The sequence below is a fragment of the Fundulus heteroclitus genome, chromosome 21 (assembly GCF_011125445.2).
Source record: "Fundulus heteroclitus isolate FHET01 chromosome 21, MU-UCD_Fhet_4.1, whole genome shotgun sequence".
NCBI classification, from domain to species: Eukaryota; Metazoa; Chordata; class Actinopteri; order Cyprinodontiformes; family Fundulidae; genus Fundulus; species Fundulus heteroclitus.
The window spans coordinates 15,725,315-15,753,285 of NC_046381.1; the positions used below are offsets into that span (position 1 = coordinate 15,725,315).

The window sequence follows — 27,971 nt, forward strand, 5'->3', positions numbered from 1 at the left end:
TGGTCCAATATTTGCAACTGAACCTCTTTAGAACTGAAACACTCCCTCTGTCTGACTTCTAGTCCGGGAAAAAAAGCCCAACAGAGTAGATGAAAATGCTTCAGGATTCACGTTTGAATCACTCAAAATCACTCATCCAGCTAAAGCAACACATATCCTGGTTACTTACTAGGTTACTACTATCCTGACCATCTACTGTGAGTCCTTACAACACCCATCCACATAAGTTGGTCTTTACTATGACGGCATTTTGAGGGCTCTTTAAAAATAACATCTTTTGTAAAATCCTGCATTAGAACACTTTTTTGTACCGTTTTCTTCTTAAATTATAATTGTTTTCATGAAGGAAATGCTCTTGTGGATAATTTCTTTAGCGCTTTAGTGACGCAGTATCTTAAGGAAGCGTCTTAAAATAATCATATGTACACATGCAAACACTGGGCTACAAAATATTTTATTGATTTCATTTTATTTATTTATTTTTATTTACAGTGCATTGCCTTGCTTATTTTCTCAATGGCAAGCAGTCCTGCCTAAGCAGCCGGCAGGCCGCTCTAAACTTCTGTAGGGATTTCTAATGAATACAATCCTCTTGAAAAAAATTAAATAAAAAGGTTTTTACACCAAAATGTAGCTTTTTTTAATTTTTTTTTTTTTCATGAATCCACACAGATCACAATGGCTGCACGTCAATACATGTGAAAATCTCCAGAATGACTTTCGGTCATGGCAGGGCCCACCGCGGTCCCTCTGGAACACTCCTAATGCATACAGTAGTTGTGAATTCTGATTTGTGCATGCGCCGCTGAGTACCTGAAGGTCATGGAGATGAAGGAGGGGCCGAGCGGGAGAGGTGAGCAGCATCAGTTAATCCGCACGATGCGGAGGCAGAGGGCCTTCAGATGAAGAGGCCCACACATCCATTTATCAGCCTTAAAGCTCCATTTGGGCTCCTAAGAGCTTTTAGATTTATATCGACCCAAAAGTCATGAAGTGGGGAGCTGTGGCAATGAAAAGTACTTATACTGTACGATACAAATCCCCTCCAAAAATAAAACGAACACCTTGTGCTGTTCTCAAGATAGTAGCCATATAAACAGAAAAGTACTGTAAGAGGAATAATACTGTTAAAATCAATATTTTTTTTACTATATGCATTTATTGCTCCCTGCATCCTTCACTTGCTGCTGGCTTTCCTCCACCGATGTTTTTCTTGGAGTCACAGCTCACCAAATGTGCAATGCCTTAGCTGCAGCTGGACTTCCGTTTTAATCTCCCGTCATGTTTTTTTTGTTGCCCTCAGCAGCTGAGGATTTTGATGAAGGCCCGTCTGAACTCGATGTTGAAGGTGGTGTAGATGACCGGGTTGAGGGCGCTGTTGACGTATCCCAGCCAGGTGAAAGCGCTGTAAAGTTCAGGAGGCACGTAGCACGTCCTGCAGTGAGTGTTCAGAATGTGAGTCACAAAAAAGGGCAGCCAGCAGATGAGGAACACCCCTGAAGGAGGAAGACAGCGGAGCAGGGCGAGAGCGGTGGAGGAACCGGGTTAAAAACCATGAATGCGACACAAAGAGAAATGGTTCATGGCGGTTGGTTTTAGGGGATTGGGAAATGTAAAGAAGGGGAGAAAAAAGGAGAGAGAAAACAGATGAGTTAATTATGGTCTTACAGTAGTAGTTCCTTCCTTTACCAGACCAGCACCTCCAACATTATGTCAATAACATCAAGGACAAAGACAGACAAATCAGAAAAATCACTATTTTAACACACGTTTGTGGTTTAATTAGCGCTACAAATGTAAAATAATTGGGAAACTCATTTATGTTGCATTCAATTTGCTCTGAAAGTTGGAACTTGGATCTGTGAATTACGCCACGTTGCTGTTTAGCGTGTTCTAATTGAAAAGGTCCCATTTTTATATGATCAAAAACTAAAGCAGATTGGTCAAACGAGACACAAACTTTTAGTGAGCTGAAGAATAGTTTGCTCCTCAAATTTTATGTAGGTTTTATGTGCACGGGAGCCATATCCACCTTATTCCTGTTGGTGTAGGACTGATATAACATGATATAATCATCAGCTGTTTGTCATTGCAGCTATTTACATTGCAATGTGTCCTCTGCATTTAACCCGCCCCTAAGGGAGCAGTGGGCTGCCATTGGGTGTTACAAGGGGAGCATTCTGGGTCTAAGGGTCTTGCTCAGGGACCCAGAGTCGCAATCGGTGGGATTCGAACCAAACCGCTTTCCCAGAATGCATTTTGCACCGGAACATGCAGTGTATCTTGCACCCAAAGTGAAGCAGGAATCTTTGTGTGATCAGTGTTTCAGTTCCATCGGTATACAGATGAGCACAGATTGGTTTAATAAAACGGTGTCAGTGTTATGGGGGCAGATGGAAATTACGACGTATTCTCAGACCACTGTTTCATATCGTTAGATTAAGGCCTGCTGGTGTGTCCTGATGATGTTTATTTATGCGACTAATTGGTGGAAGTTTTTTTTTTCTTGTTTTTCAAAACAAACAGCCATCTCCTAACCCTCTCTGTTACTTACTCCTCTATAGTTACTTGATAAATTACTTATACCCATTGAACATTTTTACAGTATGTCTTGTTACAACCACTGAATCCTAAAGAAAAAGATACAAGGTATTCTTACAAATCTTACACTTAAATACTTGGCATGCATTTGTTACCAGACTCTTTTTACTCAGATGACCCCTTAATAAAATCCAGTGCGTCTGCATTCAAAAGTTGCACAAAATTACGGGACAAAGTCCACCTGTGCTCAATTTAACGTCAGTACAAATCCAGCTGTCCTCTGATTAGTCAACAAACAGCATCATGGAGACCAAGGAACGCTTTAAAGCAGGATTAGGTTATTACACAATATTCCACGCTTTAAATATTTCCCAGAGATTTTATTTTAACCCATCATCTTAGAATGGGAAGAGAGAGCGGCACAGCTGGGAACCTACCAAGTCATGTCCGTCCACCTAAGCTGACAGGCTGGGCAAAGACAGACTTATTTAGAGAAGTCCCGAATGCAGTTTGACACATGCAAAGATGTCGGAATATGACGCTCTGATCAGATGAGACCAAAATGAAACTTTATGGCCTACTTCCAAAATGTTGTGTGTCGTGAAAAAATAATGCTGCGCTTTCCTTTGAACACGCCGCCCATGAAATGCGGCGGCGGCGGCATTCTACTGTGTGGGTGCTTTGCTTCAGCGGGGACAGTGAAGCTGATCAGAGTTCACAGCAGAACTGAAAACCTGTGGCAAGAATTGAAAAATGCTGATTTTCACAGAACCTGTCCACCCAATCTGACTGAAGCTGAGCTCTTCTGGGAGAGACATGCCCCCAAAAGAGTTGGAGATGTAATTGTGGTGAAAGTTGGTTCTACAAAGTACGGACTGGGACGGATGATGACAATTATTTGCTACACCTTTCAGTCCTTTATTTGTAAAGAAAAAATCTGCCAAAGCCAAATATCAATGTCCTTTCCCTTCACAATTTTGTCGTACCTTGTGTTTTTCACAAATATGTGCTGCCATGGATGTTTGTGCTCGTATTGTTCCAAAATGTGGAAAAAAAAGTTCAAGTAGTTACAAATATTTATGCAAAGCACTAAAACTTACTAAGTTTACTAATTGGTTGCTTAAATGACAATTCTGAATTATTGGTGTAGTTTCTGATGGAGTTTGTGTTTCATACACAAGATAAAGCGTTTGGGCTGCAGAGAAAATGCAGTTCAGGCTGTATATAACTCGGTCCTGGAGATTACAGAGAAAGTGTGCCGAGGTCACTGAAAAACAGGTGTAAGATTGGCTAAACCGAGATCTGTGCAGGGCTCTGATCACTGACACTACGGTAATGTAATCAAGCATGACCGATTACAGTTTTCTCTGACGTTTGCAGTCCCAGAGTCAGCTAAAGTACCTGGGTGGTCAGGGACGTGCGTAGGCAAGGTGTCAGGAGCAACACACGCTGCAAAGCCGTGCACAGCCAGACCTCTTTTTGACATTTAAGCTTTTACTGCGGCTCTGCAAGAAGTGAGGTTGTGCCGTCGTGACAAAGTAAGAGCTCCTCAGAGGAGGTACACGAGGCAGAAATGTTAATCAGGAAAATGTTAAAGGAGCTGAAGTTAATTAAAGAATTGGGTTACTTTAAAGAAAAGTGTCTGCATGATGTGTACCTTTGACATTTACATTCATTTTTCTATATTTAGTCCCTATTATGAAAGCCTTCGACTCACCAAGCACAATGGCCAACATCTGAGTTGCCTTTTTCTCCCGCGCGTGCATGCTCCTGAAGCGTTGGCTGGTTTGCGAATGAGACATCGGCCGCAGTGACGTGTGCGTCCGTCCGTTCGACAGGTCCTTCACCTCGCACCCCATCCTGACAGGAGGATGCTCCATCTGGTGATTGTCCTCGGCACCCTGCCCCCCTTGGTCATGCTCCAGATCCAACTCGGTGCGCCCACAGGAGGCGTGGCTGATGCTGCAGTAGTTCTGCGTGTCCACTGGGGGCAGCCCCGAGTTCTCCACTGGTCCAGTCTTCGGGCGTTTGCGCCACAGGCAGCCTGAGAGCAGATTTGGCTTGGATGGACCCAACGGTTCCACACTCTGCTGGGGTGGACAACGGATTACCAGTCAGCGCAGAAATGTAGTTGAAAGCTTAAACTACACGAAACCATCTACAAATAAGTGACTGATCAGACTAAACAACAAATAATGTAATTTTTTGAAAGAGATACTTTGTTTTTTGTTGATGTGGTTTTGTGGTGTACCTGTCTGCTGTAAGTGTCTCACAGCAGACAACAATCAGAGGAACTTAATTTTGGTGAATTGGATAGTAAATCCTCATTAGTGACATAAGCTAAGTAAAGCTAATTCCTGAAAAAATGTGACTGAACTGTTTACTTTAGTAAATTTAAAGGGCTAAAACCTCCTCTGGGCTCCAGTGGGACAAATTTGACTCCTCCATAAGGAACACTCTCTTAGGCTCCAGACTGAAGTAGTTCTGAACGTCGTCTTTTGCTTGTAAATATGTGGTTTATGAAAATTCAGAAGCTGAATTTTCCATCTACAACTAAGAATTCAACAACTAAGAATTCTGGTCTGCAAAGAAGAACTATGGCTGCAGTAATTAAAAACATGTTCATCTCAATCCAATACATTTTTATTAAAAAGACATGTTAGTTTAGTTTTTCAATAAAAAATGAGCAACAGATATAGATTCATTACATAAAAACGGGAAGGGAGATTTATGTCAAGCATAAGAGGAGGAGTTTTGTTCCTTTTCATTTTTACTGTTTATAGCTAATAATAACCCAAAATCCATTAATAAAAAAACAATTAAAAAAATGTCATGTCCCCCAAAATGATGGGGAGGAGGGCCATAGCCTTAAGAGGATTTTGAAGAAGTGTTTGGGGGAGATTCACAAGGTGTGTATGAGCCTCCAGAGCCAAAACGCACAGAAATCTTCAGGCCATGGGCTACAACTGTTAAATCCCTTTTGTTAAGCCACTCCTGAATAATAAAAAAAACACCAAAAGAGTGTTGACATGGCTGATTGTTCTCATATATCTTTTTAATCTTTTTAATTTTATTTAAAAATCAAAGTCCCAGAGCTTCCTTCTGCTGACAAACTTTATAAAGATGCTGATTTCTTTTTCCTGCAGAAACCTGGCATCTACAAAAGCACCAGTATCCTGTTTAATGACCATGGTATCACTGAGCTTGATCGGACAGCACATTAACTTGACCTAAACTCCAGAGACAACGCCGACAAGCTGACGGCCGCTATTAAAGCAACCTGGCTTTCCCCAGGACTTCAGCTAAGCCACATCCTCACTGATTTACATCTCCGCACTGATTTACTACATCATGCCACAGGAACGCCTACCAAACATTTATCTATTCTAATTTCTCATTAGCTGCCAGGCTTGATAATCCAAATTAAAAGATATAAACACTTGAAATATATCACCTTGAGTCTAATGAATGTAAATAACTTATGAGTTTTAATTATCGAATTTAAATACTCAAATAAATGTACTTTGCTATGTTATCCCTATCTACTGAGATGCACCTGTAAAAATATTTATGATAAACAGAAAACCAATCAGTGTCTTGTTGGAGTGTAAATGAATTAAAATATGTGTTAAATTGCGTTTGCAGCTATGTTTAATTCCCTAATCTATCAAAAATAACTAATTATTGAAGCTTTTATCAATGAGCAATTGCACTTCATTGCCTTTGACTGGTGATTCCTTCAAACCTTGCTCAAACGCTAGCTTTACCGTATCCTCCTTAGGCTCGTGTGGAGCAGATAAGTGTTACTGCACTTAGCCAGCAAAGTGGTGAAAAAGGCTTGGACCTTGCGGCTCATTCATGCTGTTCCGAAAAAACACCAAGCTCTAAACGGGTATTCGGCGCGCATTAGGAAGCGTATTGTGCGTATTAGCGAAAGCTGCCTTTCATTCTGGCAGCTTGTTCATAAACCTCTCGCATAACTAAATCTTCACCAGCAGCTTCAATTAGCTTTTTTCTTCCTTCATGAGTCACAACATCAATTAACAAGTTTCAAGCTGTGCTATTTTTTTCTGACTCGTGTGATCTTGTGTTTCCCTCTGAGCAAAAAATTACAGATTGTTATTTGTTCAGCCTGTGAGCAGCCTGCAGGTCATGCAGGTGCTGCAGTGCATCATCCACAGACTTTGCTTAGCTGACAAGCGACCGAGTGACGTAAGGAAACAAGCCACTCTTCAGAATCGCAATTTCAGGCTCCTTCTCAGACCCCTGGGCTTGTAACCACTCAGTGGACCAAAAAAACATAAATAAAAAAAAAATCTGGAGTTGGCATGAGCATGCACAAAGACAGAGGAAAGAAAAGGATAAAAACGGAAGCGCCTTGCATGGTCACCAGGTCACAGCACTCTGGCACTGTCACTAACAAGATGGTCATGGTTGTGTTTTGATCTCTGCCTGAAAATGTCACTCACCACTTTAATCCTTATAGGAGATAAATCCTGTTTTGCCTTGGGAGTGTCTTCCTGCAGACACGTCTCCTAAGAAAAGAGAAGGAACGTAAATATAGACAATTTGTTTTTAGATGAGTGCGCAAAACCCCATGGGTCCACAGGTAGACCATTTTTCTGCCATTCACTCAAAACTCATCAACTCAGCTTGTCTCATGTCAGCAGACGGTTTTATTACAATTCATGACGGGGACAAAACAAATCAAGGAAATTAGGATTCTTGTTGGGTTTGTTTTCATGCAGTCTGACTCCTGAGCCAACTCAATTATAGCTCGCGACAAAGTTGATGATGTGCGCTATTAAATATGCGGAGAAGATAAAAACAGAAAACGCAAACAGAAGAACTTTAACCTGCTATTTATTTACTTTTGTTACTTTATTCAAGAGAGTCTGCCGACCTTGGACAGATGTTGGAGAATTACACAAAAAAATACAAACGAAACCACAAAAAGAGCAACGATACATAACAGAAGTACATGTTACACATATAAAGATCAAAAATTGTTGAAAGCCAGCACTATTTAAAAATGGTGATACAATCTGATTTATTTCATTACCTCAAGCCGCATCAAACAGTGTAAAGGGTAATAGAAACAACAGGTCAAACCAACTATATTAAAATGTGGGATGATACAAACTGTGAAACCAGCATGGAAAAAGTTGTCTGGCGTTTAACTATTTCTGAGACATTTAAACAGACAATTGGTCTCCAGCTCTTTATTATTCACAGGAACAGCATTTCAGTCCATTGTTGTCTTTACAAGAAAACAGAGATTGACCTAAGAAAAAAAAATTCCATGAGAAGAGAAACACAATGTTCTTTCGCTGCACCTTTCTAATGGGGACGTGAAGTTGCTCTCATGCTAGCAAACCGACGGATGAAATAAACAAATGGGTATTTGCATTTTTATTTCATCCCGTTTTTCCACCTGAAGATGTTTTGTTTTATACCAATCATCAACAGTTGAAAAGTACTGGTCTCATTGAAAAAACTTGTTTTCCTTTTCTTTGTGTAAAGATTGTAATGGTTTCAAATTAGTAAAGTTGGCTTATTGTGCCAGAATCATGGAGGATGAGCTGCAGCAGCTTACCTACAGCTGAGAGGAAGCGGTTAGATAAGGTAATCAGGAGGGCCAGCGGTGTACTAGGATGCCTCCTCGACCCGGTAAGAGACAGAAGGCAGAAGGACTAAGGCAAAAATACCATCACTGTTGGACAATGTCTCCCACCCCATGTGTGAAGCTGTAGCAGAGCTGGAGAGCTCCTACAGTGAGACTTCTGGAGCATCCTTGGTGCACAAAGGAGCGTTATCGCAGATCCTTCCTCCCAGCTGCTGTTAGACTTTATAATCATCATTGCTCCCAACAAACTCAATAAGTTGTTTACGTTCCTGCCACTATCTGCACAGCGTTTTCGTTTTTTTTTTTTGTAAATAGTTGTTGCTTTTTATGCACAAGTACTTATTTTGTATTCAGTTGCACATTTCATTTAACCTGGGTTGACCATTTTTAATAAGCGTACAGTAGTTTTCTTTGTTGTAAACCTTTTCCTTGGTTGCTGCTGATACACCCAAATTTCTCCACTGTGGGACAGTAAAGGAGTAAAGGATATTCTATTCTATTCTATTCTATTCTATTCTATTCTATTCTATTCTATTCTGTGTAAAGTGTTGTGAAAAAGTGTTTGCTCACTTAAAGATTTTTACTTTTTTGTCATACAAATATTTCTGACATGCGCAAAAGAACAACAACAATGACGTCATCTCCAGCATGCTTCGGTCAAGCAAACATGGAAAAAATAGGTTTTAAGGTTTTAATGTGTCCAGTGGAAGCTATGTATTGTATCAGCAAGTGTTGAGGCGGAAGCACACTAATAAAAAGAGAGTAAAACTCTGTATTTCTGGCATTTTATGCAGCTTCGACTACACAGAGGTCTATGTGGATGGGGGAAGCTGCCAGGAATGGAGGGGCAGGGATTTTAACAACATCATTGAGACTAAGTTAATTCATAACTTTAGGAAGTCAACGGCAACATCTAAACATTTATGTCAGCGCCTCTTCTCTCGTCTCCTAAGGCAAGACACTCACTATAATCCTTTGTATCGCTTTTCAACAGGAGCAGATTACGACACGCTGCGCCCGTTGAAATGCAATACAATGGATTTGCATCAAGTAAAAACATCTTGTGCATTGCAAAGTCCTGTGTGTGCAGGATTGTAGATGAATTTAGCACGGCCGTGCGTTACATCCCTCATCCAAACGGTTCCTATGTGAGCCGTCCAATTTGGCCTGAATAGAAGTTGCACTGCATATGTTAGACCTGCTTCTTGGATTTACTCAGGTTTTCTTCCTCCAATATTGGCCTTTGACGATCTAAAATATTTGTTTGACAAAATAGCAAAAGCAGAAGAAATCTATGAGATGCAAAAACTTACTCAGAAACAACTTGTGGTCTCATCCATGATAAAACAGCATCTAACTCTAAAGTAGACCTGTGTGACTGAGAGAAGCATACTGACCAGACACTGCTTTAAGTTTCAAGGAGCACTGCTTTAACTCAGCTGTAACCTTGACAATGGAGTTAGATCATTCACAATCGGTGTCATACTGCGAAGCATTTTTATAAGTTACAGTATTGTCTGCATACATATTAATGTTACAGTTAGAACTTATAGATGGAAGATCATTGATATAAAGTGTAAACAACAATGGCCCAAGGATAGATCTTTGTGGAACCCCTTCTTCCAAAATGCTTCTTAGTAGATTCATGATTTAGTAAATGGACAACTTGCAGTTGATTTGACAAATAACACTATTGTATCCATTTAGAGTTATACAAATTTTTTTTAAACTAGACATATTCGAAGAAGGCTTTTCTAAAATGCAAAAATATAGCTCCAATAACATCTATTTTGACCAACATTATTCCTTTGTGTCCCTGAAAATGGGCTTTGGTTGTCTTGGTGGAGTATTTGGCTCTGAAGCCAAATTGTCTTGGATGTAATTAAAATGACTGCATGTGATGCATAATCTCCCCAGCTACCAGATTCACTATAATCTTTTAGAGAAGGCAACACACAAACGGGTCTGCAGATAGAGGTAGAAAGAGGATTTTCACTTTAAAGACTGGAACAACCACTGCATGCTTCCAAGCAGCTGGAGACGTTTGTTGAGTATCTGAAAGATTATTGCTTTTGATTGGTGTTGTACTAAGCTCTTTAAGCATAACTGTGTCCATAACTAAAGTATCTTTTGTTCAACAGAATTTAAGCAAAGCAATTGTTTGCATAACCTCAGATGCACTAACAGTTCTTATGTTGAAACCTGCTCCTTTGTATTAACTGGACAAAACATATATCCCGATAGGTGGGTGTGTGCCATGGTATTTTCTTGTGTTCCTTGCTTTTTATTTCTGTAGTTTTCCTCCTCTGCTGCCTGGTTCGTCTCATTTAATCATGCTCTCTGCTTTCCTGGCACACTGGGCCCCGTTTCCAAAATATCACTGCTGCCCTGTGTTGTTTGATACAAAACCTCCAACATTTGCCCTTTGTCAGATCACTCGTCCTTGTTCTTTTATGTGCTCTTGTTAAAACTTTTGCCTTACTCGGCCTTCACCTGAGACTCCCTGCCTGGGCAGCGCCTTTTAGTCTATCAGAATCAAAAAGTAACTTTTTTTTCCCTCTTTCTCTCCTTTCATTTGATGCCATGTCTGCATTTTCCCCCCCACAGTGGTCATAGAATATTTTATATGATAACCTAGTTTTAAAGGCGAGGAGCGATCTCTGTGAATAAAATGAGGAATTTTCTCAACAATAAAGCTACAAGCGGTAAAAGATGTTATGAGGTTACTGACTTAAACAGGTTGTTCCTGTATATATATATTAAAAAAATACAAATAAAGGACTGTTTGGGATTTGGTTTTCTTTCCAATCATAAGATGCACTGATTCCTTTTTAGCTGCATGTTTGGTGATTCCCACATATAATAAGTGCTGCAATTAAGTATTTTTCTTTTAGTTTTGCTTTTCTGTCTCTTGAATGTTTCATTTCATCAAGCAAATTTCAACATCAGACAAAGATAATCTGAGTAAATACTAACAGCAGTTTTCAACGAAGGATTTAATTTATTAAGGTTTTTTGAAAGATTGTCACATCCTGGTGGTGTATTTATTGTTATTTTTGTGTTTTATGCTTTGTTTTAGCTCGATTTGTTAGTAAATAAAGCATTTTGTGTTTATTTACGATCAACGGAAGTATGTACTGTGCGTGCGCAGCAGGGGATAAAACAAGGAAGCGGCTAACAGCTATTAGCATCTCCCAACGAAACAATAAAGAATGGTCCAAGGTCCAGTGAAAAAAAGCGCAAAAAATACGATTCCAAGAGGGATAAGATGGGAATGTTGCTGGGAATACAGCAGGACCATTGGTGTTCAAACCTACCGAGGCTCAGATGTGACCGCAGAATTGACTCTCGTGAGTAAATGTTCTAATATGAAGCTCTTAAAGTTTTTGTAGATTGGGTTATTTAATTTATAGCGTTTGTTCTTCAATCACGTCGAGCTGCTGCTTTATTGCAAGGCATTGCAGAGGGTCAGGCTCAGTCCGGCATTATTTAATAATGTTTTATTAATTAAGCAAACCGGCATTATGATAGTTCTGTGATACTGTCACTAGATGTTGCCATGTCTGTTTATACTTGTTAATCTCGCCCGAAAGGGAATTAGGTTTTGGCTCAAAAAGGACTATCAAAACATTATCAAGATGGAGGCTTGGTGTATATAAACTTATTTTATCATCATAAAACGGGTCTTTTTTTATCAGCATATTACGTGGTATTATACCTTTAAATCTTTAGTAAATTGTCTTCTATGTCCACAAAGAAGTCCCATTGTCAAAAAACTTGTAAAATGATTGCTCATTATAGCTTCCTTGGTCATTGAAAGTAAAGTTTAAAGCAGTAATTGATAGACTTTACTGGACAGTAGTGCGCAGCCATCCAAATGTCTTTTACCATGTGCTCTGAGGCTTTATAAGCAGACTAATGTCAGATTTTAAGGTTTCTTGAATACAATACAATACAGCCATGTGCTTGGCAATATTGGCAGTATTATTTGTCAGACCACTTTAAATAAACTTTAAATATTCTTACATTGGTTCCCAATTCTTTTAGTTGAAAAAAAAAAAACATAACACTGAGGTAAGCATCTGATTCAAAACAACCATTTCATCAGGTCATTAAGCAAAATAGTTGAATTGGAAGATACAAGTTGTATGTCAACTCCTTGACGGTAAAGAGTGAGCCTGATCCTTGGTCCATTTTATCCCTTTTTGGACTTGTTTTTAGTATTACTGCATAACTGACGCAAGATTAAGCCCTATTGATTATCTGACAGTCACCCAGGTATCACAGTTTGGCTGAAATGGGTCAGATCTTCACGCTTGTCCATTTTTCTTGGCTCCTACAATCCAACATTGTGAACATCAAATCACTGTTTTCAATGTTTTGCCTGATCAGTGTCCACACTTTAGTGGGAATTAGCTCAAAGACATAGGCCAACACATTATCTCATCCTTTTTGATTAAACATACTATTTATAACTTGACGTGCCAATTTAATTAACCAGAGCTTTATTTGGACAGACAGCCGTGTCCAGTGCTCATAAACTGTGCTTTACATTTACATTTCCTCTTTAACCCCTGTTCCTCTGAACACTCTGCAGCACTTTGCTAACATTTACAAAGCTGCCTCACACAGAATCACAGCAGCTCACCCAGAAAGAACATTTTATATTGCAGACATCTGCTTGACATCCCTTTTGAAACCTTTTATCTGGACGTTATTTCTAACACTTTCTACGTTTCAGTGCAAGACGTTTTACACAGTGGGTTTTTATTGTGTTTCTAACAGCATTGCTTTTATGGACCTTCATAAGAGGGAGGACTGAATGCAGGAATGCAGGATTAGTATCATTTTGTTAGTTTACATTGGAAGTTTATATTGAAAGTTTATGCAATTTGACAATTCTGACTTAAATCACAATACACTTTATTTTCTTAGTATATAATAAATATTCCTTTTTTTAATGCTTTAGGTGTTTAATCTAAAATTACAGAACTATAAACCTAAGAGTAAAGGCTACATGTCCTATTTGTGGGTATATGGTATAGTTTTACATTCACCAGGATGTAAAGAGTTTACTATTTAATAGAAAATAAAGCATGATGGATGATGAATTGCACATAATGGACTGGGATAGTTACCCCACTGAGACGGGAATCTGTCACGTCCAATGGAAGACTCTGATTGCTCATAAAGAGGTTGCAGCTTGTAGAAGAGTCTAGAAGCAGTGTCATCAATGATTTATGTGAACTGCAACCTAATTTGGCCCACACTGAGCTGGCAGACCTCTGAGTGATGTATTGGGATGTATAGTCCTGTCACTTAATACAACAAAAATTATCTTGTGGAAAAAGTAATACCTTCATGCATTTTAGGGTTCCCAGGTGAGAAGACCACACACACACCTCCAGATTGTGCAGATAGACTTAACACTGGGATGCTGAAGAAGGTGGTTAATTTTACTGGCTACATTACACATATTACATGTATTTCTGACGCTGTCAAAGAAAAATGTTGACATCATATAAAAAACAAGGATAGTTTTGTATTTTGGGTTCATATTTCCTTCTTATTGCACTTGCCGAGAAGCACACAGAATATTGTTGTTGGTTAACATTGCTGCAATTAGTGGTATGCTCAGTGGCACGCTGCGTTTTGTACTTAAACTCCCCTCTACTATGTTCTCTTGTGCTGCTGATAAGCAGACGAAAATACAGACAATGTTTTCTCCTCAAACAGAATACTAATGGTAGAGGTGCAAAACAAAACAAACAAAGAAAAACACATGGGTAGCTAAATTCTGTAAATTATCATGAAACATCACCTGTGCAAATGCTATACTCGTGGTGGCATCACTTTGACAGCAGTGCCCAGAAAGCAGCAGAGAAAAAGCAATATGTCTAGAAATAGGAGAGTGTTTGTTTGCCATCAATGGTTGATCAATAAAAATTAAGATTGGTAAATGGATTAAAACATTCACGAGTGAATTTTCTGTCACATTTTCTCTGGAGCTCCTGTTGACAAGGTCAGAAGTCAAGGGCTTATTTAATCAGGACTAGACAAAAAAGTGCTAACAGCAGACACTATTACCTTGCCATCAGCTTGATATTTATCTATAAATATTCCCCTTTCTCAAAATACAATTGTCCCAAAGTTAAGGGTGCATTGTACAAGTTGCACAAGTTTTGAAGTTAAATATTGTTTATTTTCTTTCCCATGTATGCCCTTACAATTGCCTTCTATTCTAATCTTCTATTTACTGCAGTTGCCTCTATAAGCCTCATTAGTCAGTTTATGAGAGAGAGATTCAGGCCGAATCCTCTGGACAAGCACGGGAGTGTGACGCGCTGTGCACTCTCATTCAAACGGTTTGAACTGTTGTTCAACTACTACTTTGCTGAGTCTCCGCTGCCACTGAGGCATTGCACCACAAAAGACCAGCTACAAGCGCTTCTCATACCCCATTGCAGACTCCACTCAAGAGTAAAAAAAATAAATAAATGTGTGTATATATATATATATATATATATATATATATATATATATTGCCCTTCTCACTGGTGCAACGAAAAGGGCAAAATTGGACTCAGATCAGCGAAGGAAAATTTTTCAAGCAATGGATGGAGCTCCGTTTTGCCCTGGGAATGAAAAGGGACCAGCAGTTGGCCCTCTTTTTGTTAAAAAGATAAGATGCTGTGACAGAGATCTTTCACTTCTAACAAAATTTTTAGCTGCTGCGTCGGGAGCTCGCGTTCAGCAGAAATAGCGAATCCATCTTCATAACAATCCATGGCTTTCATGCGATGGCTCGCTTGTCTTGTGTGTTATTGGCGTCTTGGGGGAGCCGTGTTTCCCTTTCCACTTCAGTCTCACAGACAGCTGCTGCTGCCTCGTTCTGGCTGCAAACCCCGCTCTGAAGCTTACACCTGCCTGCAGTCATTGCGGGGTTTGTAGCCAGGATGAGGCCGCTGTCTGTGAGACTGACTGCAGAAGTGGAAGGGCAATCACGGCTCCCTCACGCAATCCTTGGAGAACAACTGGTGCTTTCACAGTGAAGTCGCCAACAAAACAGAAAAAAACGATGAGAAGTTGCTTTTTTGAAAATGAATAAATCGGTGGAGCAGAGGTCTGCAAATCGCTGGCAACAGCGCTGCTGTGACAGAGAGTGTCAGCCTCCTTTAGAGAATGACAGCAGGGGTGTGCAACCCCTCGCAACTGCAATCTGCAATCAGTTGTCTGGCAGAGACCCGAGCGAGCCAGCACACGAAGGCATGGATTGTTTGTTATCAAGAGCGACCTGAACCTTTGAGATCACTGAGCAGACTGGACCGGGCCAACGGGCCACCTTCAGGAGCACCGGGAAAGGTGCTAAAGGGGTAGTTTTTCCACAAAAAAATTACTATTGACTCAATATTAAACATGTCCATTCAAAATAAAATATTATTTCTATATAACATTATATAAAAAATAATATTTCTAACTTTCTTACTCCAGAAGACATTACGCTTTTAAAAAAAGAATTAAGAAAAACCTTATGAAGTCCTATTGGTCAGCCTTTTTTCCCCTTCTCCCATGTGCATGCGTGACACTGGTGTGTTATTTCAAGTTGTTGCCAGAGGAGGCAGACGTCAGCTTAAAGGTGCGAAATGCACCTTTAAGTAAAATAAAAAATTATCACTAAAGAAATAAAAACAAGGGGAAAAGGACGTCCTAAACTTACCATTGAAGGCTGAGTGGAGCCAGGCAGCACTTTTCCGCTGGCCTGTCCAAAGGCAATCCTTTTCCGCCTCATCCTGAGAAAGACGTAGATGCGGATGTAGACCAGCAGAGTGACGATGAATGGCAGGTAGAAGGACACCACGGATGAGTAAATCACAAAATCGGGATTAGAAATGGAGCACACCAAAGGATCATCTGTGGTAAAAAAAAAAAAAAAAGGAAAATGACAAGGTTTGATTGTTTTTGTATTACTATGGCAGGTGATTTGTTCTGAGAGTTTAAAGGCTTAGTTCATTATAAGGCTGGATGACAGGTCCACCACAGGTTACCAGAGGCTAGGAAGCACCAGCTCAAAATCAGACTGAAACTAAATGTAGGTGTTATCAGACAGACGTGGCAGAAGTTTTTTTTTTTTTAACTGCAGGTTCTTAGATAGTAGAACTGATGTAAATTAACCAAGCGTCATGAAAGTATTTCATACTTAGTCATAAAATCTCCACCTCAGTTTTAGATCTTGCACTGCCTCTGGTTTTTCTTCAGGATCGCTTTCTATTTACACCCGCCCATCTTTCCAACAATTTAGACAACATGATGGCGCCACCATGTACCATTAATATTGCTTTGATCCTTTGTCCAGCTTTTAGCATTCAGCTTTAACAAGTCTACTACAATTCTGTTAAGTTTAAGTTTATGATGACTCTACTTGTGTTCAATCCACCTTTGGCAGAGTTCTCCAATGTTCACTTTCGCTTTCTTTCTGGTCCTTCACCTCTTTCCTCATCATGGAGCATGATAGATAGATTAAAAGAGCCCCGGCTCCAGTTGACCTGTGACCTTGACTGTTTGTGCTCTTTGATTTTGTGCATATAATTGACTTAACAGTAACTCCATCGTGATAAAGATAAAGCAAATCAATGGAGCATTTTATTAAATGAAAACTCCAGAGTTAAATATCTCTAAAGGTGAAGAAATACATTTTTAAACTGAAGCTACTGGGAAAAAGAGAAAGACCTCTGACCTTAGCTGTAAAACACACAATAAGTCTGGTCTCTAAAACTGGCTAAGCTTTCTGCATTTATATTATTGAGCCATTTTCTCTGTCAGTTATGCCGGATTTTCATCACATGCTGTTTGTCTTCAACTGCTTTCAAAGTGAGACAACAGTTTAAAGTTCTTTATTGAAAAGGTTGTTACCACAAGGGCTCTGATTATCCCTCCCGACTCTGACCCTTCTGTATCAGCCACTTGCTCTGCAGCTTTTAGGCCGTTTGAACTTGTGACTCTTTCTTTTTTAAATGACGTGGTTAGGCATCTCAAGCTCCCCACGGGATCCAGTCCCTCCTCGGTTTTTTAAGGATGTCTTTCCCAGTATTGCACAATATGTCCTTACCATTGTTAACTGCAGTCTGTGCACTGGTGTGGCTCCTGCTAAATTTAAACATGCAGTAATTTCACAGATTCTTAAGAAACCTGGGTTAGATCACTCCACGATGGCTAATTACAGACCCATTCCTAAGCTGCCATTTGTTTCAAATATTTTAATGAAGTTTGTTTTCTGTCAATTACAATCTTTCTTGGATGAAAATGACACTGTTGAAACCTTTCAGTCTGGTTTCAAAGCTCATCATAGTACAGAATCCGCATTATTAAGAGTTGTTAATGATATGTTGTTGGCGTGTGATTCTGGTACTGATACGGTCTTGGTTCTGCTTGATCTAACTGCTGCCTTCGACTCTGTTGACCACAATATCTTAGTATCACATCTAAATAATTTAGTAGGCATTCAGCACACTGCTCTGTACTGGTTTAGATCCTTCCTGGCCGATCGATCTTTCTCCGTCAGCATTTCAAACACAGAATCATCTTGCGCTCCTGTGGGGTCCCACAGGGCTCAATTTTAGGATCTCTACTCTTTTCTTTATATTTATTGCCTTTAGATATGGAATTCCTTTCCATTTCAATGCTGCCCATTGTCAGCTCTATCTGCTCCTGAAGCACGGTGATGGCTTCTCAGCGGCTTATCAAAACTCAAGCAATATTATTTGGACCAAGTCACTCCTGTGACCCAAATACTGTTGATTTTGGACCCCTGACAGCATATTTTAAACTAAGTGTCACTGATTTGGGGTTTAAGTTTGACAGTGATTTTAAATTAGATGGTGAGATCAGAGCAGTTGTTAGATCATGTTTTTATCACTTAAGGCAGCTGGCAAAATTAAAATTCTTTCTGTCAAGAAAACTCCTTGAAACGTTGATCCATGCTTTTATATCATCCCACCTGGATTATTGTAATGGACTCTATGTTTGAGCGAATCAGCCTTTGCTTTCTCGTCTACAGCTGGTTCAAAACGCTGCAGCTCGTCTTTTAACAGGTACTCCAAAAACAGAGCTTATTACTCCTATTCTGGCTTCACTCCATTGGCTACCAGTACATTTTAGAGTTCATTTTAAAATTCTTATTTTTGTTTTTAAGTGTTTGAGTGACCTTGCCCTGCCGTACCTCTCTGAGCTTCTTCATCCATACTTGCCCTCTACTCCATCTCAGGTCAGATGAACTGCATCTCCTGGACGTACCGAGGTCTGAGAGGAAGCTCAGAGGGAGTCGGGCCTTTTCTATTGTTGGTCCTCAATTGTGGAATAACCTGCCCCTGTACATAAGAGAGGCTCCTTCACTGCCCACCTTTAAATCTCGCCTTAAAACCAACTATTATTCTTTGGCTTTCACCACTAGCTAGACTTTGTTTTCATTTTAAATTGGTTTTATTGTTTTTTTTTTAAGTGTTTTTATGCATTATCTTTTTATCTTAGTTTTTTAATGGCTGTGTTTCAGCTTGTAGCGATGTTTCAGCTCTTGGGTGTTATTAAGCGCTTTATAAATGAAGATGGTATGGAACATCATGTCAACTCGCAAGTCTAGCCATCTGTCCAACACATCACATAAATGCGAGATAGTTAACTTTCCACGGTCAACTTTGATTGATTTAGTATTTGATTATGATCAGCATGGACTAAGACAAGTGCTTAGATCAATGTATGCAGCCTGTTGTTGTAGCTACCGTTACTTCTAATTGTACAGCCAATCCCCTCATTCACTCCTGCTTTTTATAACCAAAATAGCTCCTTAGGATGCTGTCTAGTAATCTATTGTTTGTACATGGGATAATATTGATAGTACATTGTGGGAGATTTTTAGTTTGAGGTGCATTAGTATTTAATTTAATGAAGTTCTTTGTAGCACCACCTATTGCTGCAATGACAACTGCAATCTTTGATCAAAAACAGCAAACTCAGTCAGATTGGATTCAGAATCAGAATCAGCTTTATTGGTTTTGTGCATGAGTTGGAGAGGGGATGCATCTAAAAGTTGCAGGAGCTCTCAAGGAGTGGAGTTGAGCACCCTTGATCTAAAGCATCCCGTTTTAGTTCTGGTTGCATGTTTCAGCTCACTGTCTTGCTGGACGATGAATATCCACCCCAGTCTAAACCCTTTTGCCAATATTTTGCTAATAGGTTTTCTTCCAGGACTATCCTGTATTTAGCTCAACCTGTTTTCTAATAGATTGACCTGCTGCCCCAGTGAAGAAAAGCAACTTCACCGCATTATGCCACAATCACCATGGCTTCTCCAAGCAACTGGTTGAACTATATGTTTTATTTCATGGTATCAGATTAAAGCGGGCTTGCCACACTTTCAACATTTTTTTTTCTTTTTGAAAACCTTCCTTAGCTCTTTTTTCACACTTACTGTAGACATCATGTGCTACTTTGTGTTGGCGCTACATATACAATATCACTGATATAGGTTAAAGTATCACAATGTGAAATTAAATGTCAGCCTGAGGAATAAACAGTTTTGCAAGCTAACATACGCAGCTTTGAAGTTTTGACAACACTAGTTTACAACATGACATTGTAGTAAGATGATTAAACATTACACTTTTGTGCTTTTTCCACAACAGAAAATTCTCAGGCATTTAATGGCATAAAAATAGCTCATTTTAATTGAACTAAATTGATGGTAATGGTGTAAAAAATTCTTGCCAGTAATGTCAGCTCTGAGAAAATTAGCTACTGTGTTCTTTCTTTCGTCAAGCGAGGGTTATTTCATCAGACGCTCAGATTTCAAGAAGCAATTTAGAGGTTGATCAGTTTTTGCCTGCTTCCTTTCACTCCAAATCATGTCTTCCACAACATGACATTAACGCTGTATTAAACCCTGTCAGCACTGTGAACACACACTATTGTAACTGATGCTTCTGTTTTAACACCAAAACCACCGTCTGCAGTCATGTTTTGGGACTAGACAAAGGTCAGCACAGTTTCACCGAGGATTGACGTTGTTTTGATTGGCTGATAAACCTGCAGGGATCAAACTTCTTTTAAAGAAGCTAAAATTCGTTAACAAATTGCCATGAACCATGCGTTAACAAATTATAGGCACGTAAATAACCTAACATTTTGGCAAAGATTGCAGAAAAAAGCTATTAATTTCTCTTTCTGAATAAAAGAGCTCCTAAATACTTTTCAGTCAGATTTACAACCACAACACAGCACGGAAACTGCTGTGGTAAAGGTTTTAATGAGATTAATGTGATGAACTTCTGCTTTGGTATAGCTAAATCTTGATGCTGCGTTAAGCATAGACATACTGGAATTGTCTAGAATTGCATTAACTAGTTCAGATATTTTCAGCTATGATGTTATTTGGTAACTAGAAATAAATCTGGTAACTATAAATCTGGGCAGACGTTGATCACATGTGGAGTTCTGCAAGGCTTAATTCTTGGGCGACTTTAATTTAATATCCGCTGTCCCGATGGACATCTCTTACCGTGATAGACAGCTCTTTCATTGAGATGCTCCTTTGAGCATCGTGCACCCTGGATGCTCAAAGGAGTGCTTCTGAAGGAATGCTAATGTCCATTCACAGACACTTTAGCTACTCTGAGGTCTTTGCTTGTAGAATCATGCTTGTAAAATCACATATTTTCCTCACATTGTTGCGTAAATTAGCTGCCGTTCTTCCTCTGTTTAACTTGAATCTTTCATTTTTATTGCAGCCACAGTGTTGCAACCATAATGAGCCTGATAAACTCTGTCCAGAGGCACATGCTTCTCTCCCTGCTTCAGTTCTTTACAGTCTATGTTACGGTTTTGCTTGTGAACTTACCAAGGTTTTCTCCACTGAGGTGTCCTATTTCGGACCAGTTGCCTGTGGTTGGGCTGTAATTCTACACAACAGATACATCTTAATCGTGCCAACAAGATGGGGTCTTTAAGAAAGTTTAAAATTTTTCAGAATATTATTGTTCATAAACTGGAAATAAAATAAATCACCAATTCTTTGCCTTTGGCAGTAAAAAACCCCCCAAAAACAATTGGTACCAGTCCTTGGCCTTGGGGTTGGGGACTATTGATCTGAACCTCGCTGCTTATCAGACATGTTCCCTTTCTCTTTCTGTTCCCAACAAAACAAGGCGAGGCAGCATTTAGGTTCCTCAGCTCTGGAACAAACTCCATGAAAATCTGCAGAAGCTAATACATCAGGACTGAAACGTTATTGTTCACTGTAGTTGTCCCACGGAGGTCTAAGATAATTTTATTGGCAAATTTTTGTCTTATTTTTTATTTTTTGTTCTGTCTGGTCTCTCTCTTCGAGGACAGTCGTGTTTATCTTCTCTCCAGCTTTCACCCACCCCCTCCCCCTCTCCTGCTTCTGCTGCTATGTCTTGTCTTTCTGAGCACTTTCTTCATATCATCCGAACTCTGAAAACCATGGATCTGGTAAGCTGGTATCTCAATGCTATTGATAAAATTTTTTCGACGGGTAGGCAACGAAACGGGGACCCGTCATGCGTCCCGATTGACTCATTTCGTGGGATACACCCTACATTCCTGGATGAAAAACGGTGTGTCTTTCGACAATGTCATTCCTGGACGTTGAAACGTTACATGTTTGGATTTACAATACTTGGATTTCTACTTAGTGGAATTGGTGGATTTTTGATGTGTCAGCAAATACAGCGGATGTCGGTAGCCATTTGGCCTTGATCAGTCTACCGGCTGCATGATGCGCTCACTAAGGCGGTGAACGGATAGATCTGGAAGGTGGAGGAGCAGAGCCGAAAAGCTGGATGTGCTGGTACGCAGACTGGCTTCGGTGGTTGAAGTCAAGGGGAGATGGGATAAAATCTTGAAGTGAAATGCAGAAAAGCCTAACAATTTGGAATATTGGATTCACCATTTGGAGCCAGCAATGACTTAAAGCTTACGGGAAAGTCAGAGCAGCTTGTCTCATAATAAATAAAGTATTTGGACTATGCCTTCCCCATCTAATCACTCCTGGATTGTTATGGCGAGAGAGCTCAGAACTCTCCCATGCTATCCCCTCCCCTGCTGACATCTGCGTATGCTTTCTGAACTGCTTGCTGGCTGATAACATGGCCTCTGGAGAGCGTTCACGGAAAAATAAACACCTTCACCCAAACAGACACACATAACTGATGCTCACAAAAACAGATGAACTTACACGCGACTAGTCTCAAATGTTTACCTTCCGCTATACGTGTCTCGTCTTATTTGTGCTTCTCGTGCATGAGTTTTTCTTGTCAGATATCTCACACTGTACCGTGAGAGGATAGGGTGTGTTTTATTCGGCTTTTTTTCCCTCTACTTCCCTATTGTGGCATTGTATCTTTCCACAGATTTAATGGCAGCGCCCTGTGGGCACAGTAGTGTCCTTGGCAGCATGGCTTCAGTAAATCGCCCCACCCCGAAATGTTTGTGATGTATGTGATGGCGGTTGTACTGAAACAATAATTTCCCTCTGGGATTATTAAAGTATTTCGGATTCTGATTCTAAATTTTAACCATTTTATGTGATGTTGAAATTGTTACTATTATGCTTTTAATTAATGTTCTTTACCTTTGTTTTTTTGCTTCCCCTCCTATTGAATTAGCTTGTTTATGCATAGCACTATTAAAATAAACTTGCTTTGCCCTGCACCTAAATTCAAGTTCATGTGTCACGTCTCCTTCTGCCCCAAACAACAAGCGCACTGACTTTAAACCTTGGCGTGCTGTCGTGTTGCGCCTTGTGTTCTGCTGCGCGTACAGCATAACTAGGGCACATCTGGACATGAAAGCAAAGGTAGGATGCTGTTGTTGTCCTGACCTGTGGTGTTGAAGCCAAACAGCAGGGGACAGGAGACTGCGAAGGCCAGGACCCACACCGTGGCAATCATGGCAAAGACTCTCTTCCTTGAGCGATGGGTTGTGTTGTACAAGACGGGCATCACCACTGCTGTGTACCTGCACACAAAAACACACATAGGAGCAAGAACGTATGAGCATGCAGAGGATAAAGATAGTAACATTAAAAAGTGCTGAGACGGCATAGTGAATGAGAGCAATTAAAAGGAGGATAAAAAGGCCTCTGAATAAAAATATTGTACTTTTGGGATCCCAAGAAATCCGCTGAGAGAGAGTATGGATAATATAAAGAACAAAAATTTAGACTACATCTATTTAGAAACAATTTGGGTATTCAGCAAGACCTCCAGAGGGGGCTTTGATTTAATAGTAAATCAGTGAACTATATAAGCCACTAGTGTATAATGAGCTCAGGGTAAAAAAAACAAAAAAAAACAAAGCGAGTTTAGCTGTGAAGAAACTGTAATTATGCTGGACCTCAACCCTAAGTGGATGCGGCGTTGTGTTGTTTAGAGCCAGATAACTGCCACAATTGTTTATTCTCATACGAATAATTACTCCAGATCTGCTCTGAGCAAAAAATAAATAACAAATAAATAAAAAATGGGCACTTAAAGCCACATAGGCACCAACACTTTACATTTTATTCCATTTGCTACCCTCAGGCCAAGGTTGTGCCAGGTTAAAAGCTGTATCTGTAAATTATAGTGCACAAGGTTTATACAGTTCAGCTTACAATAAGGTGAACTGCTCTGAGTCAGAGAGGCTCTTTGCTCCAAGTGAATTTTCACCTTCAAATCGATGTCATAATTTCATTTTTTGTGCTCTTTTCCCGGTCAAAAGGGCTCAGAGCACCCATTGTTATAAACATATAAATAAACAGCGGGGTAATAAAGGTAATGCAGACGTATTACTCATAACGAGTGGCAACAAATATGGTCCTAATAATTTAAAACTGAGCGCTGTTGACTCAAGCATTAATCAATCACAGAAAAAAGCTCTAAATAGTCTCACCTCTGTTGCCCAAATCAGCTTGTGGTAAAAGGTAAGTAGGTGTCTAACAATGCACAATTATACAAACAAGAAGCTCTTTTTTTTTTTTGCTAATCTGTGTTTATAGTTCATAATAAAATTAAGCTTTAAAGTTGCTGTTGGCTGTTATGAATTATCGGGAGAAAAGAGGAGACATTTTGTGGCGTCGTGTTTTTCCTTAAACGATAAGCAAACCCTGTTGTTTGGACTCATTTTAGATCAGACTGGACGTTTGAGACGACATGATCATGATCATAATCATAATCAAAAAAACTTCTTATGTAAAGGATTTTACTTTAGGTCTGGACCATATTTTACTTTGTGTGAGTGCGTTGCCTTATTTCATTCAACTATTCCTGAAGGATTTATGCTGACAAAAGAAATACTCCTCACTTTTCAAAAATGACAGATTGTGTAGCAGCATGGAAAAGTTTGTATATACCCAACTAAATGAAAGTTATTTTAATTTTAAGTCTCTCTTTGTAGTTTTGCATAAATGGAGGTCTGCACAGCAAGCTGAGAGAGGGTATACCTTACAACTAACTACTTCAAAGACTTTATAAAACAAAATATGTGCAAAGTTGGAATGCATTGCTGTTCTTTCTAATGTAAAGAGGACCAACACGACACACACATGCTCAAACATATAAATACAAACCCCTAATGATATTTTACCATACAACGTTGCAGAGAAACCACATTTTTCTGCAGACAATAAGAAGTTTCTGACATAATTCTGTACCGGCAGTGTTCGCTGACACCTTAGAGCAGGAGATAAATGCCCTCACAACATCAAGCTTCCACAAATAACATTCATTAAGGAAGGTGCAATGCTACTAGCACCAACCCCCGCCCCCCACACAAAAACAAAGAAAATAAATAAACTAATTTTAAAAAGCCTCCTGCAGACGGCCCAATAATGGAAGCTTAGAGTTGATCTAAAGAGAAGGCTTCAAATCCCGGATATCGTTCAGACCGCTTTAAGACCCGATGCTGGATTGTTCTCCACTGAGGCAAGGAAGATCCCACTGATCGAGTTAACGGTGGCATGGGAAGAGGGGTGTGAGGAGGCATATATGAGGAACTCAGATCGTTACAAAGAGCTGGTGCAGATCTGCAGGGATAAGGGTTGGCAGACATGGGGTCCGTTCTTCGTACGTTGCTTAAAACATCCAAGATCAAATGAGACATCCAAGATGATTTCATCCGGCTAATCATGATCCGGCTAATTTGGTTCTTCCAACACACCTGTTGTTTACGATTAGTATGGCTGAATTGAGTTATCTGAGACAACTGCGCGTTCATGCGTTTGTTTAAAAGGGGAAATGTATCGATAGTAGAAACAATGATCAGCAGCGCTGCTATTGGCTGGTCAGCATGGCCAAACAACGCCCACAGATTTTTTCCCAGCAGAACTTTAATGGAAGGTTATGCCGAATTTGAGTCATTAATTAAAACACCTAAAAATCTGTTAAAGCCAGGAGAGAGGGCTGGCAAAAAGCAGCAGACAAATTAATGTGTAAATACTGTCCATGGTAGATGTTTCTATCACTTTCTACAGTATTAATGTTTGCATTTTAATAATCTCATATTTACTTTGTTCTTTTATGTCAGAGCCTCCACGGGACCCACTAGAACATGGGGACAAGTAAAAGTGAAATAAAAGAATATTCTACAAAACGGTAGCCTTTAATTATTATACTTTATTTTAAAAAGGTACTTGTTATGTCAAGACATCCAAATTTCAGTGTCATTCCTTAGATACGGGAAGTAAAGGACACGTGCAAACTGGGAATTTTAACAAAAAAAAAAAAAAAAAACAATCTTTATCCATAAAAAATGAAAATCTTCCTTTTCCAAGTCATTCACAGTTTACACGGTAAAACTGTATTGCTCCGTGTCTAGATAATCCATCCATAGTTTTTTCTAATACAATATACGGCTCGACAGGAAGCAAGCCTTTCAAAGTAAACTAAACTTCACAATAAAAATGGCCCGAACAAATCTTCTTACTGAATATGATAAACATAAAAAGCAAACCATCATACACATAACTTAAAATTTTAGATTTATGGCTCCAACACCACTTTTTCCTCTTTAAAAGCCACTGTTAAATGATGTGTGTGTCTGTTTATAACAGCCACCAAGAAAAATCTCTACACTCGCGCTGCTCTAAAGGATCCTGTCTATTGCGCAATACGTGATTAATTCGAAAAACTCTGCAAATTATTCTTGCACCTTCCGCAACAGGTTGCTGTCGTAAAAATGGACATGGCTGCCACAGACTTCCCATCTCCTCCGCTTATACAGCCGTGATCTAATCTTGTTTACATGAAATAAGCCTGCTCTGGAGCAGGCTCAAGCTGGCGCACTTGTTGCTATGACAACAAGTGCAGGAAGTCTTTCGAAGAACCAAACGATCCAAGATCATGCCAAATCGTCAACAATGAAATCCTGCTAACTGAGTCAGCGACGTACGAAGAACGGACCCATGGTTGTACCCAGTGGAGATCTGTTGTGGAGGTTTCCCAGCTCAGTCGGCTTGGAAGGTGCTTACAGCAGTGGGGTTGATGGGAATTGAGCGAAAACGAGCAGTGGGAAGATCGGGCGAGGCGGCAGAGACAGCGTCATGTTGGCCAGGGAACAGGAGGGAGGAGGTGAGCTGGCAGCGGAAGGAGAGTGAGTAGTGGTTGGCCACCACTGCTGACCCGCCATCAGGACAGTGTTATGGTTAAGAGCCGAAACACTCAATGATTATTGGGAACCATCTGGTGACACACCTCCTGGCTGATGACTCCAGGTCATGGGAGATGAGTGAAGGAGAGGCATCTTTTGAGGTAAATAATTGGATATTGGACTATTCTTCAAATTATTATAGAGTTTGTTTGACAGTTACAGTTTTCTAATGGTGAAAGACTTCTCTGCAGGGTTGAGATCAAGTTCATTGCTTTAGCTCAATGTAAGCATGCTTTGCTCAGTCCAAACCTAGCTTAGATGTGTGTTTGGGGTCACTGACCAAGTGGAACAAATAACTGTGCCAACCTGTGTCAACCATGTAGCTGCTGATTTGAAGTGAAGATCAAACATTTGCTGCACTTCTGCAATCCACCAGTTCAAAGACAGCAAAATAGAGCCTTAGCATGATGCTGCTACCACATGCTTCCCATCTGGGACATGATTCTTTAAGTTGATAGACTCGGTTTTGGAGCAAGTGCTTTTTTCTTGCTCTGCATCTCCCCAGTCCTGCTGGCCAGATCTGTACATAAATGTATAAAAAAGCTATCACTGTCTTTTATCTTTGCGGCGAGTATAAAAATTGACAAAAACATTTTCTGGTACGTCTTGGTCCCCCCCCACCCCCTCCACTTTTGGAGCCTTTCATGCCTCAGTGACAACAATGCCAGAAATTAGGCACTAAAACAGAGAAAACCTTGAAAGCAGAGTACATAGAAAAACTTTGAAACATCTTCAGAAGGCCTTGGGGAGGTCTTGATCAAGGCCACTTTAAAATCTTACATTAAAGCTCAGCACCATGGAGGCAGATCTAAAAGAAATCTCCAGACATTTTAGATACGTTTGTTGTATCTTGTTTCAAAAGTAAAAGCGTTTTCCCTGGAAACTTGAAAACTGAAATCAAACTGTGTGGTTAGGCGGGAGAATGTTTAGTGGGTTCATTGATTTAATCAGCTTATTTGATTACTAAAACCTTGTTTGGAACACTTTAATTATATAAACATATATGCCCACTCTAATTCAATTTGCATCCATTCGACATCAGCTTGAATCTCATTATTTTGGGAGTTTTAATAGTGGTAAAACAAGTAGCTTTAATTCATTTCAATAA

At 39.8% G+C, this 27,971-nt stretch overlaps 1 protein-coding gene across 3 annotated transcripts in view; it reads right to left on the reverse strand.

Annotated features, from left to right (window-relative positions):
* Positions 1–450: 450 nt before the first annotated feature.
* The window catches only part of drd3 (dopamine receptor D3), a 48,016-nt gene continuing 20,495 nt past the window's right edge, over positions 451–27,971 (reverse strand). Inside the window, exons 4-8 of one of the 3 annotated variants that reach the window (XM_036125567.1) lie at positions 23,058–23,194; positions 15,885–16,078; positions 7,011–7,076; positions 4,259–4,631; positions 451–1,435 (exon numbers count right to left, since the gene is read on the reverse strand). In XM_036125567.1, coding sequence (XP_035981460.1) covers positions 1,269–1,435; positions 4,259–4,631; positions 7,011–7,076; positions 15,885–16,078; positions 23,058–23,194 — 937 coding nt within the window. In that variant the 3' untranslated portion in view covers positions 451–1,268. Of the gene's footprint in view, positions 1,497–4,258; positions 4,632–7,010; positions 7,077–15,884; positions 16,079–23,057; positions 23,195–27,971 lie in introns of all 3 variants that reach the window. The other 2 variants (XM_036125566.1, XM_036125565.1) reach the window with 2 other exon arrangements.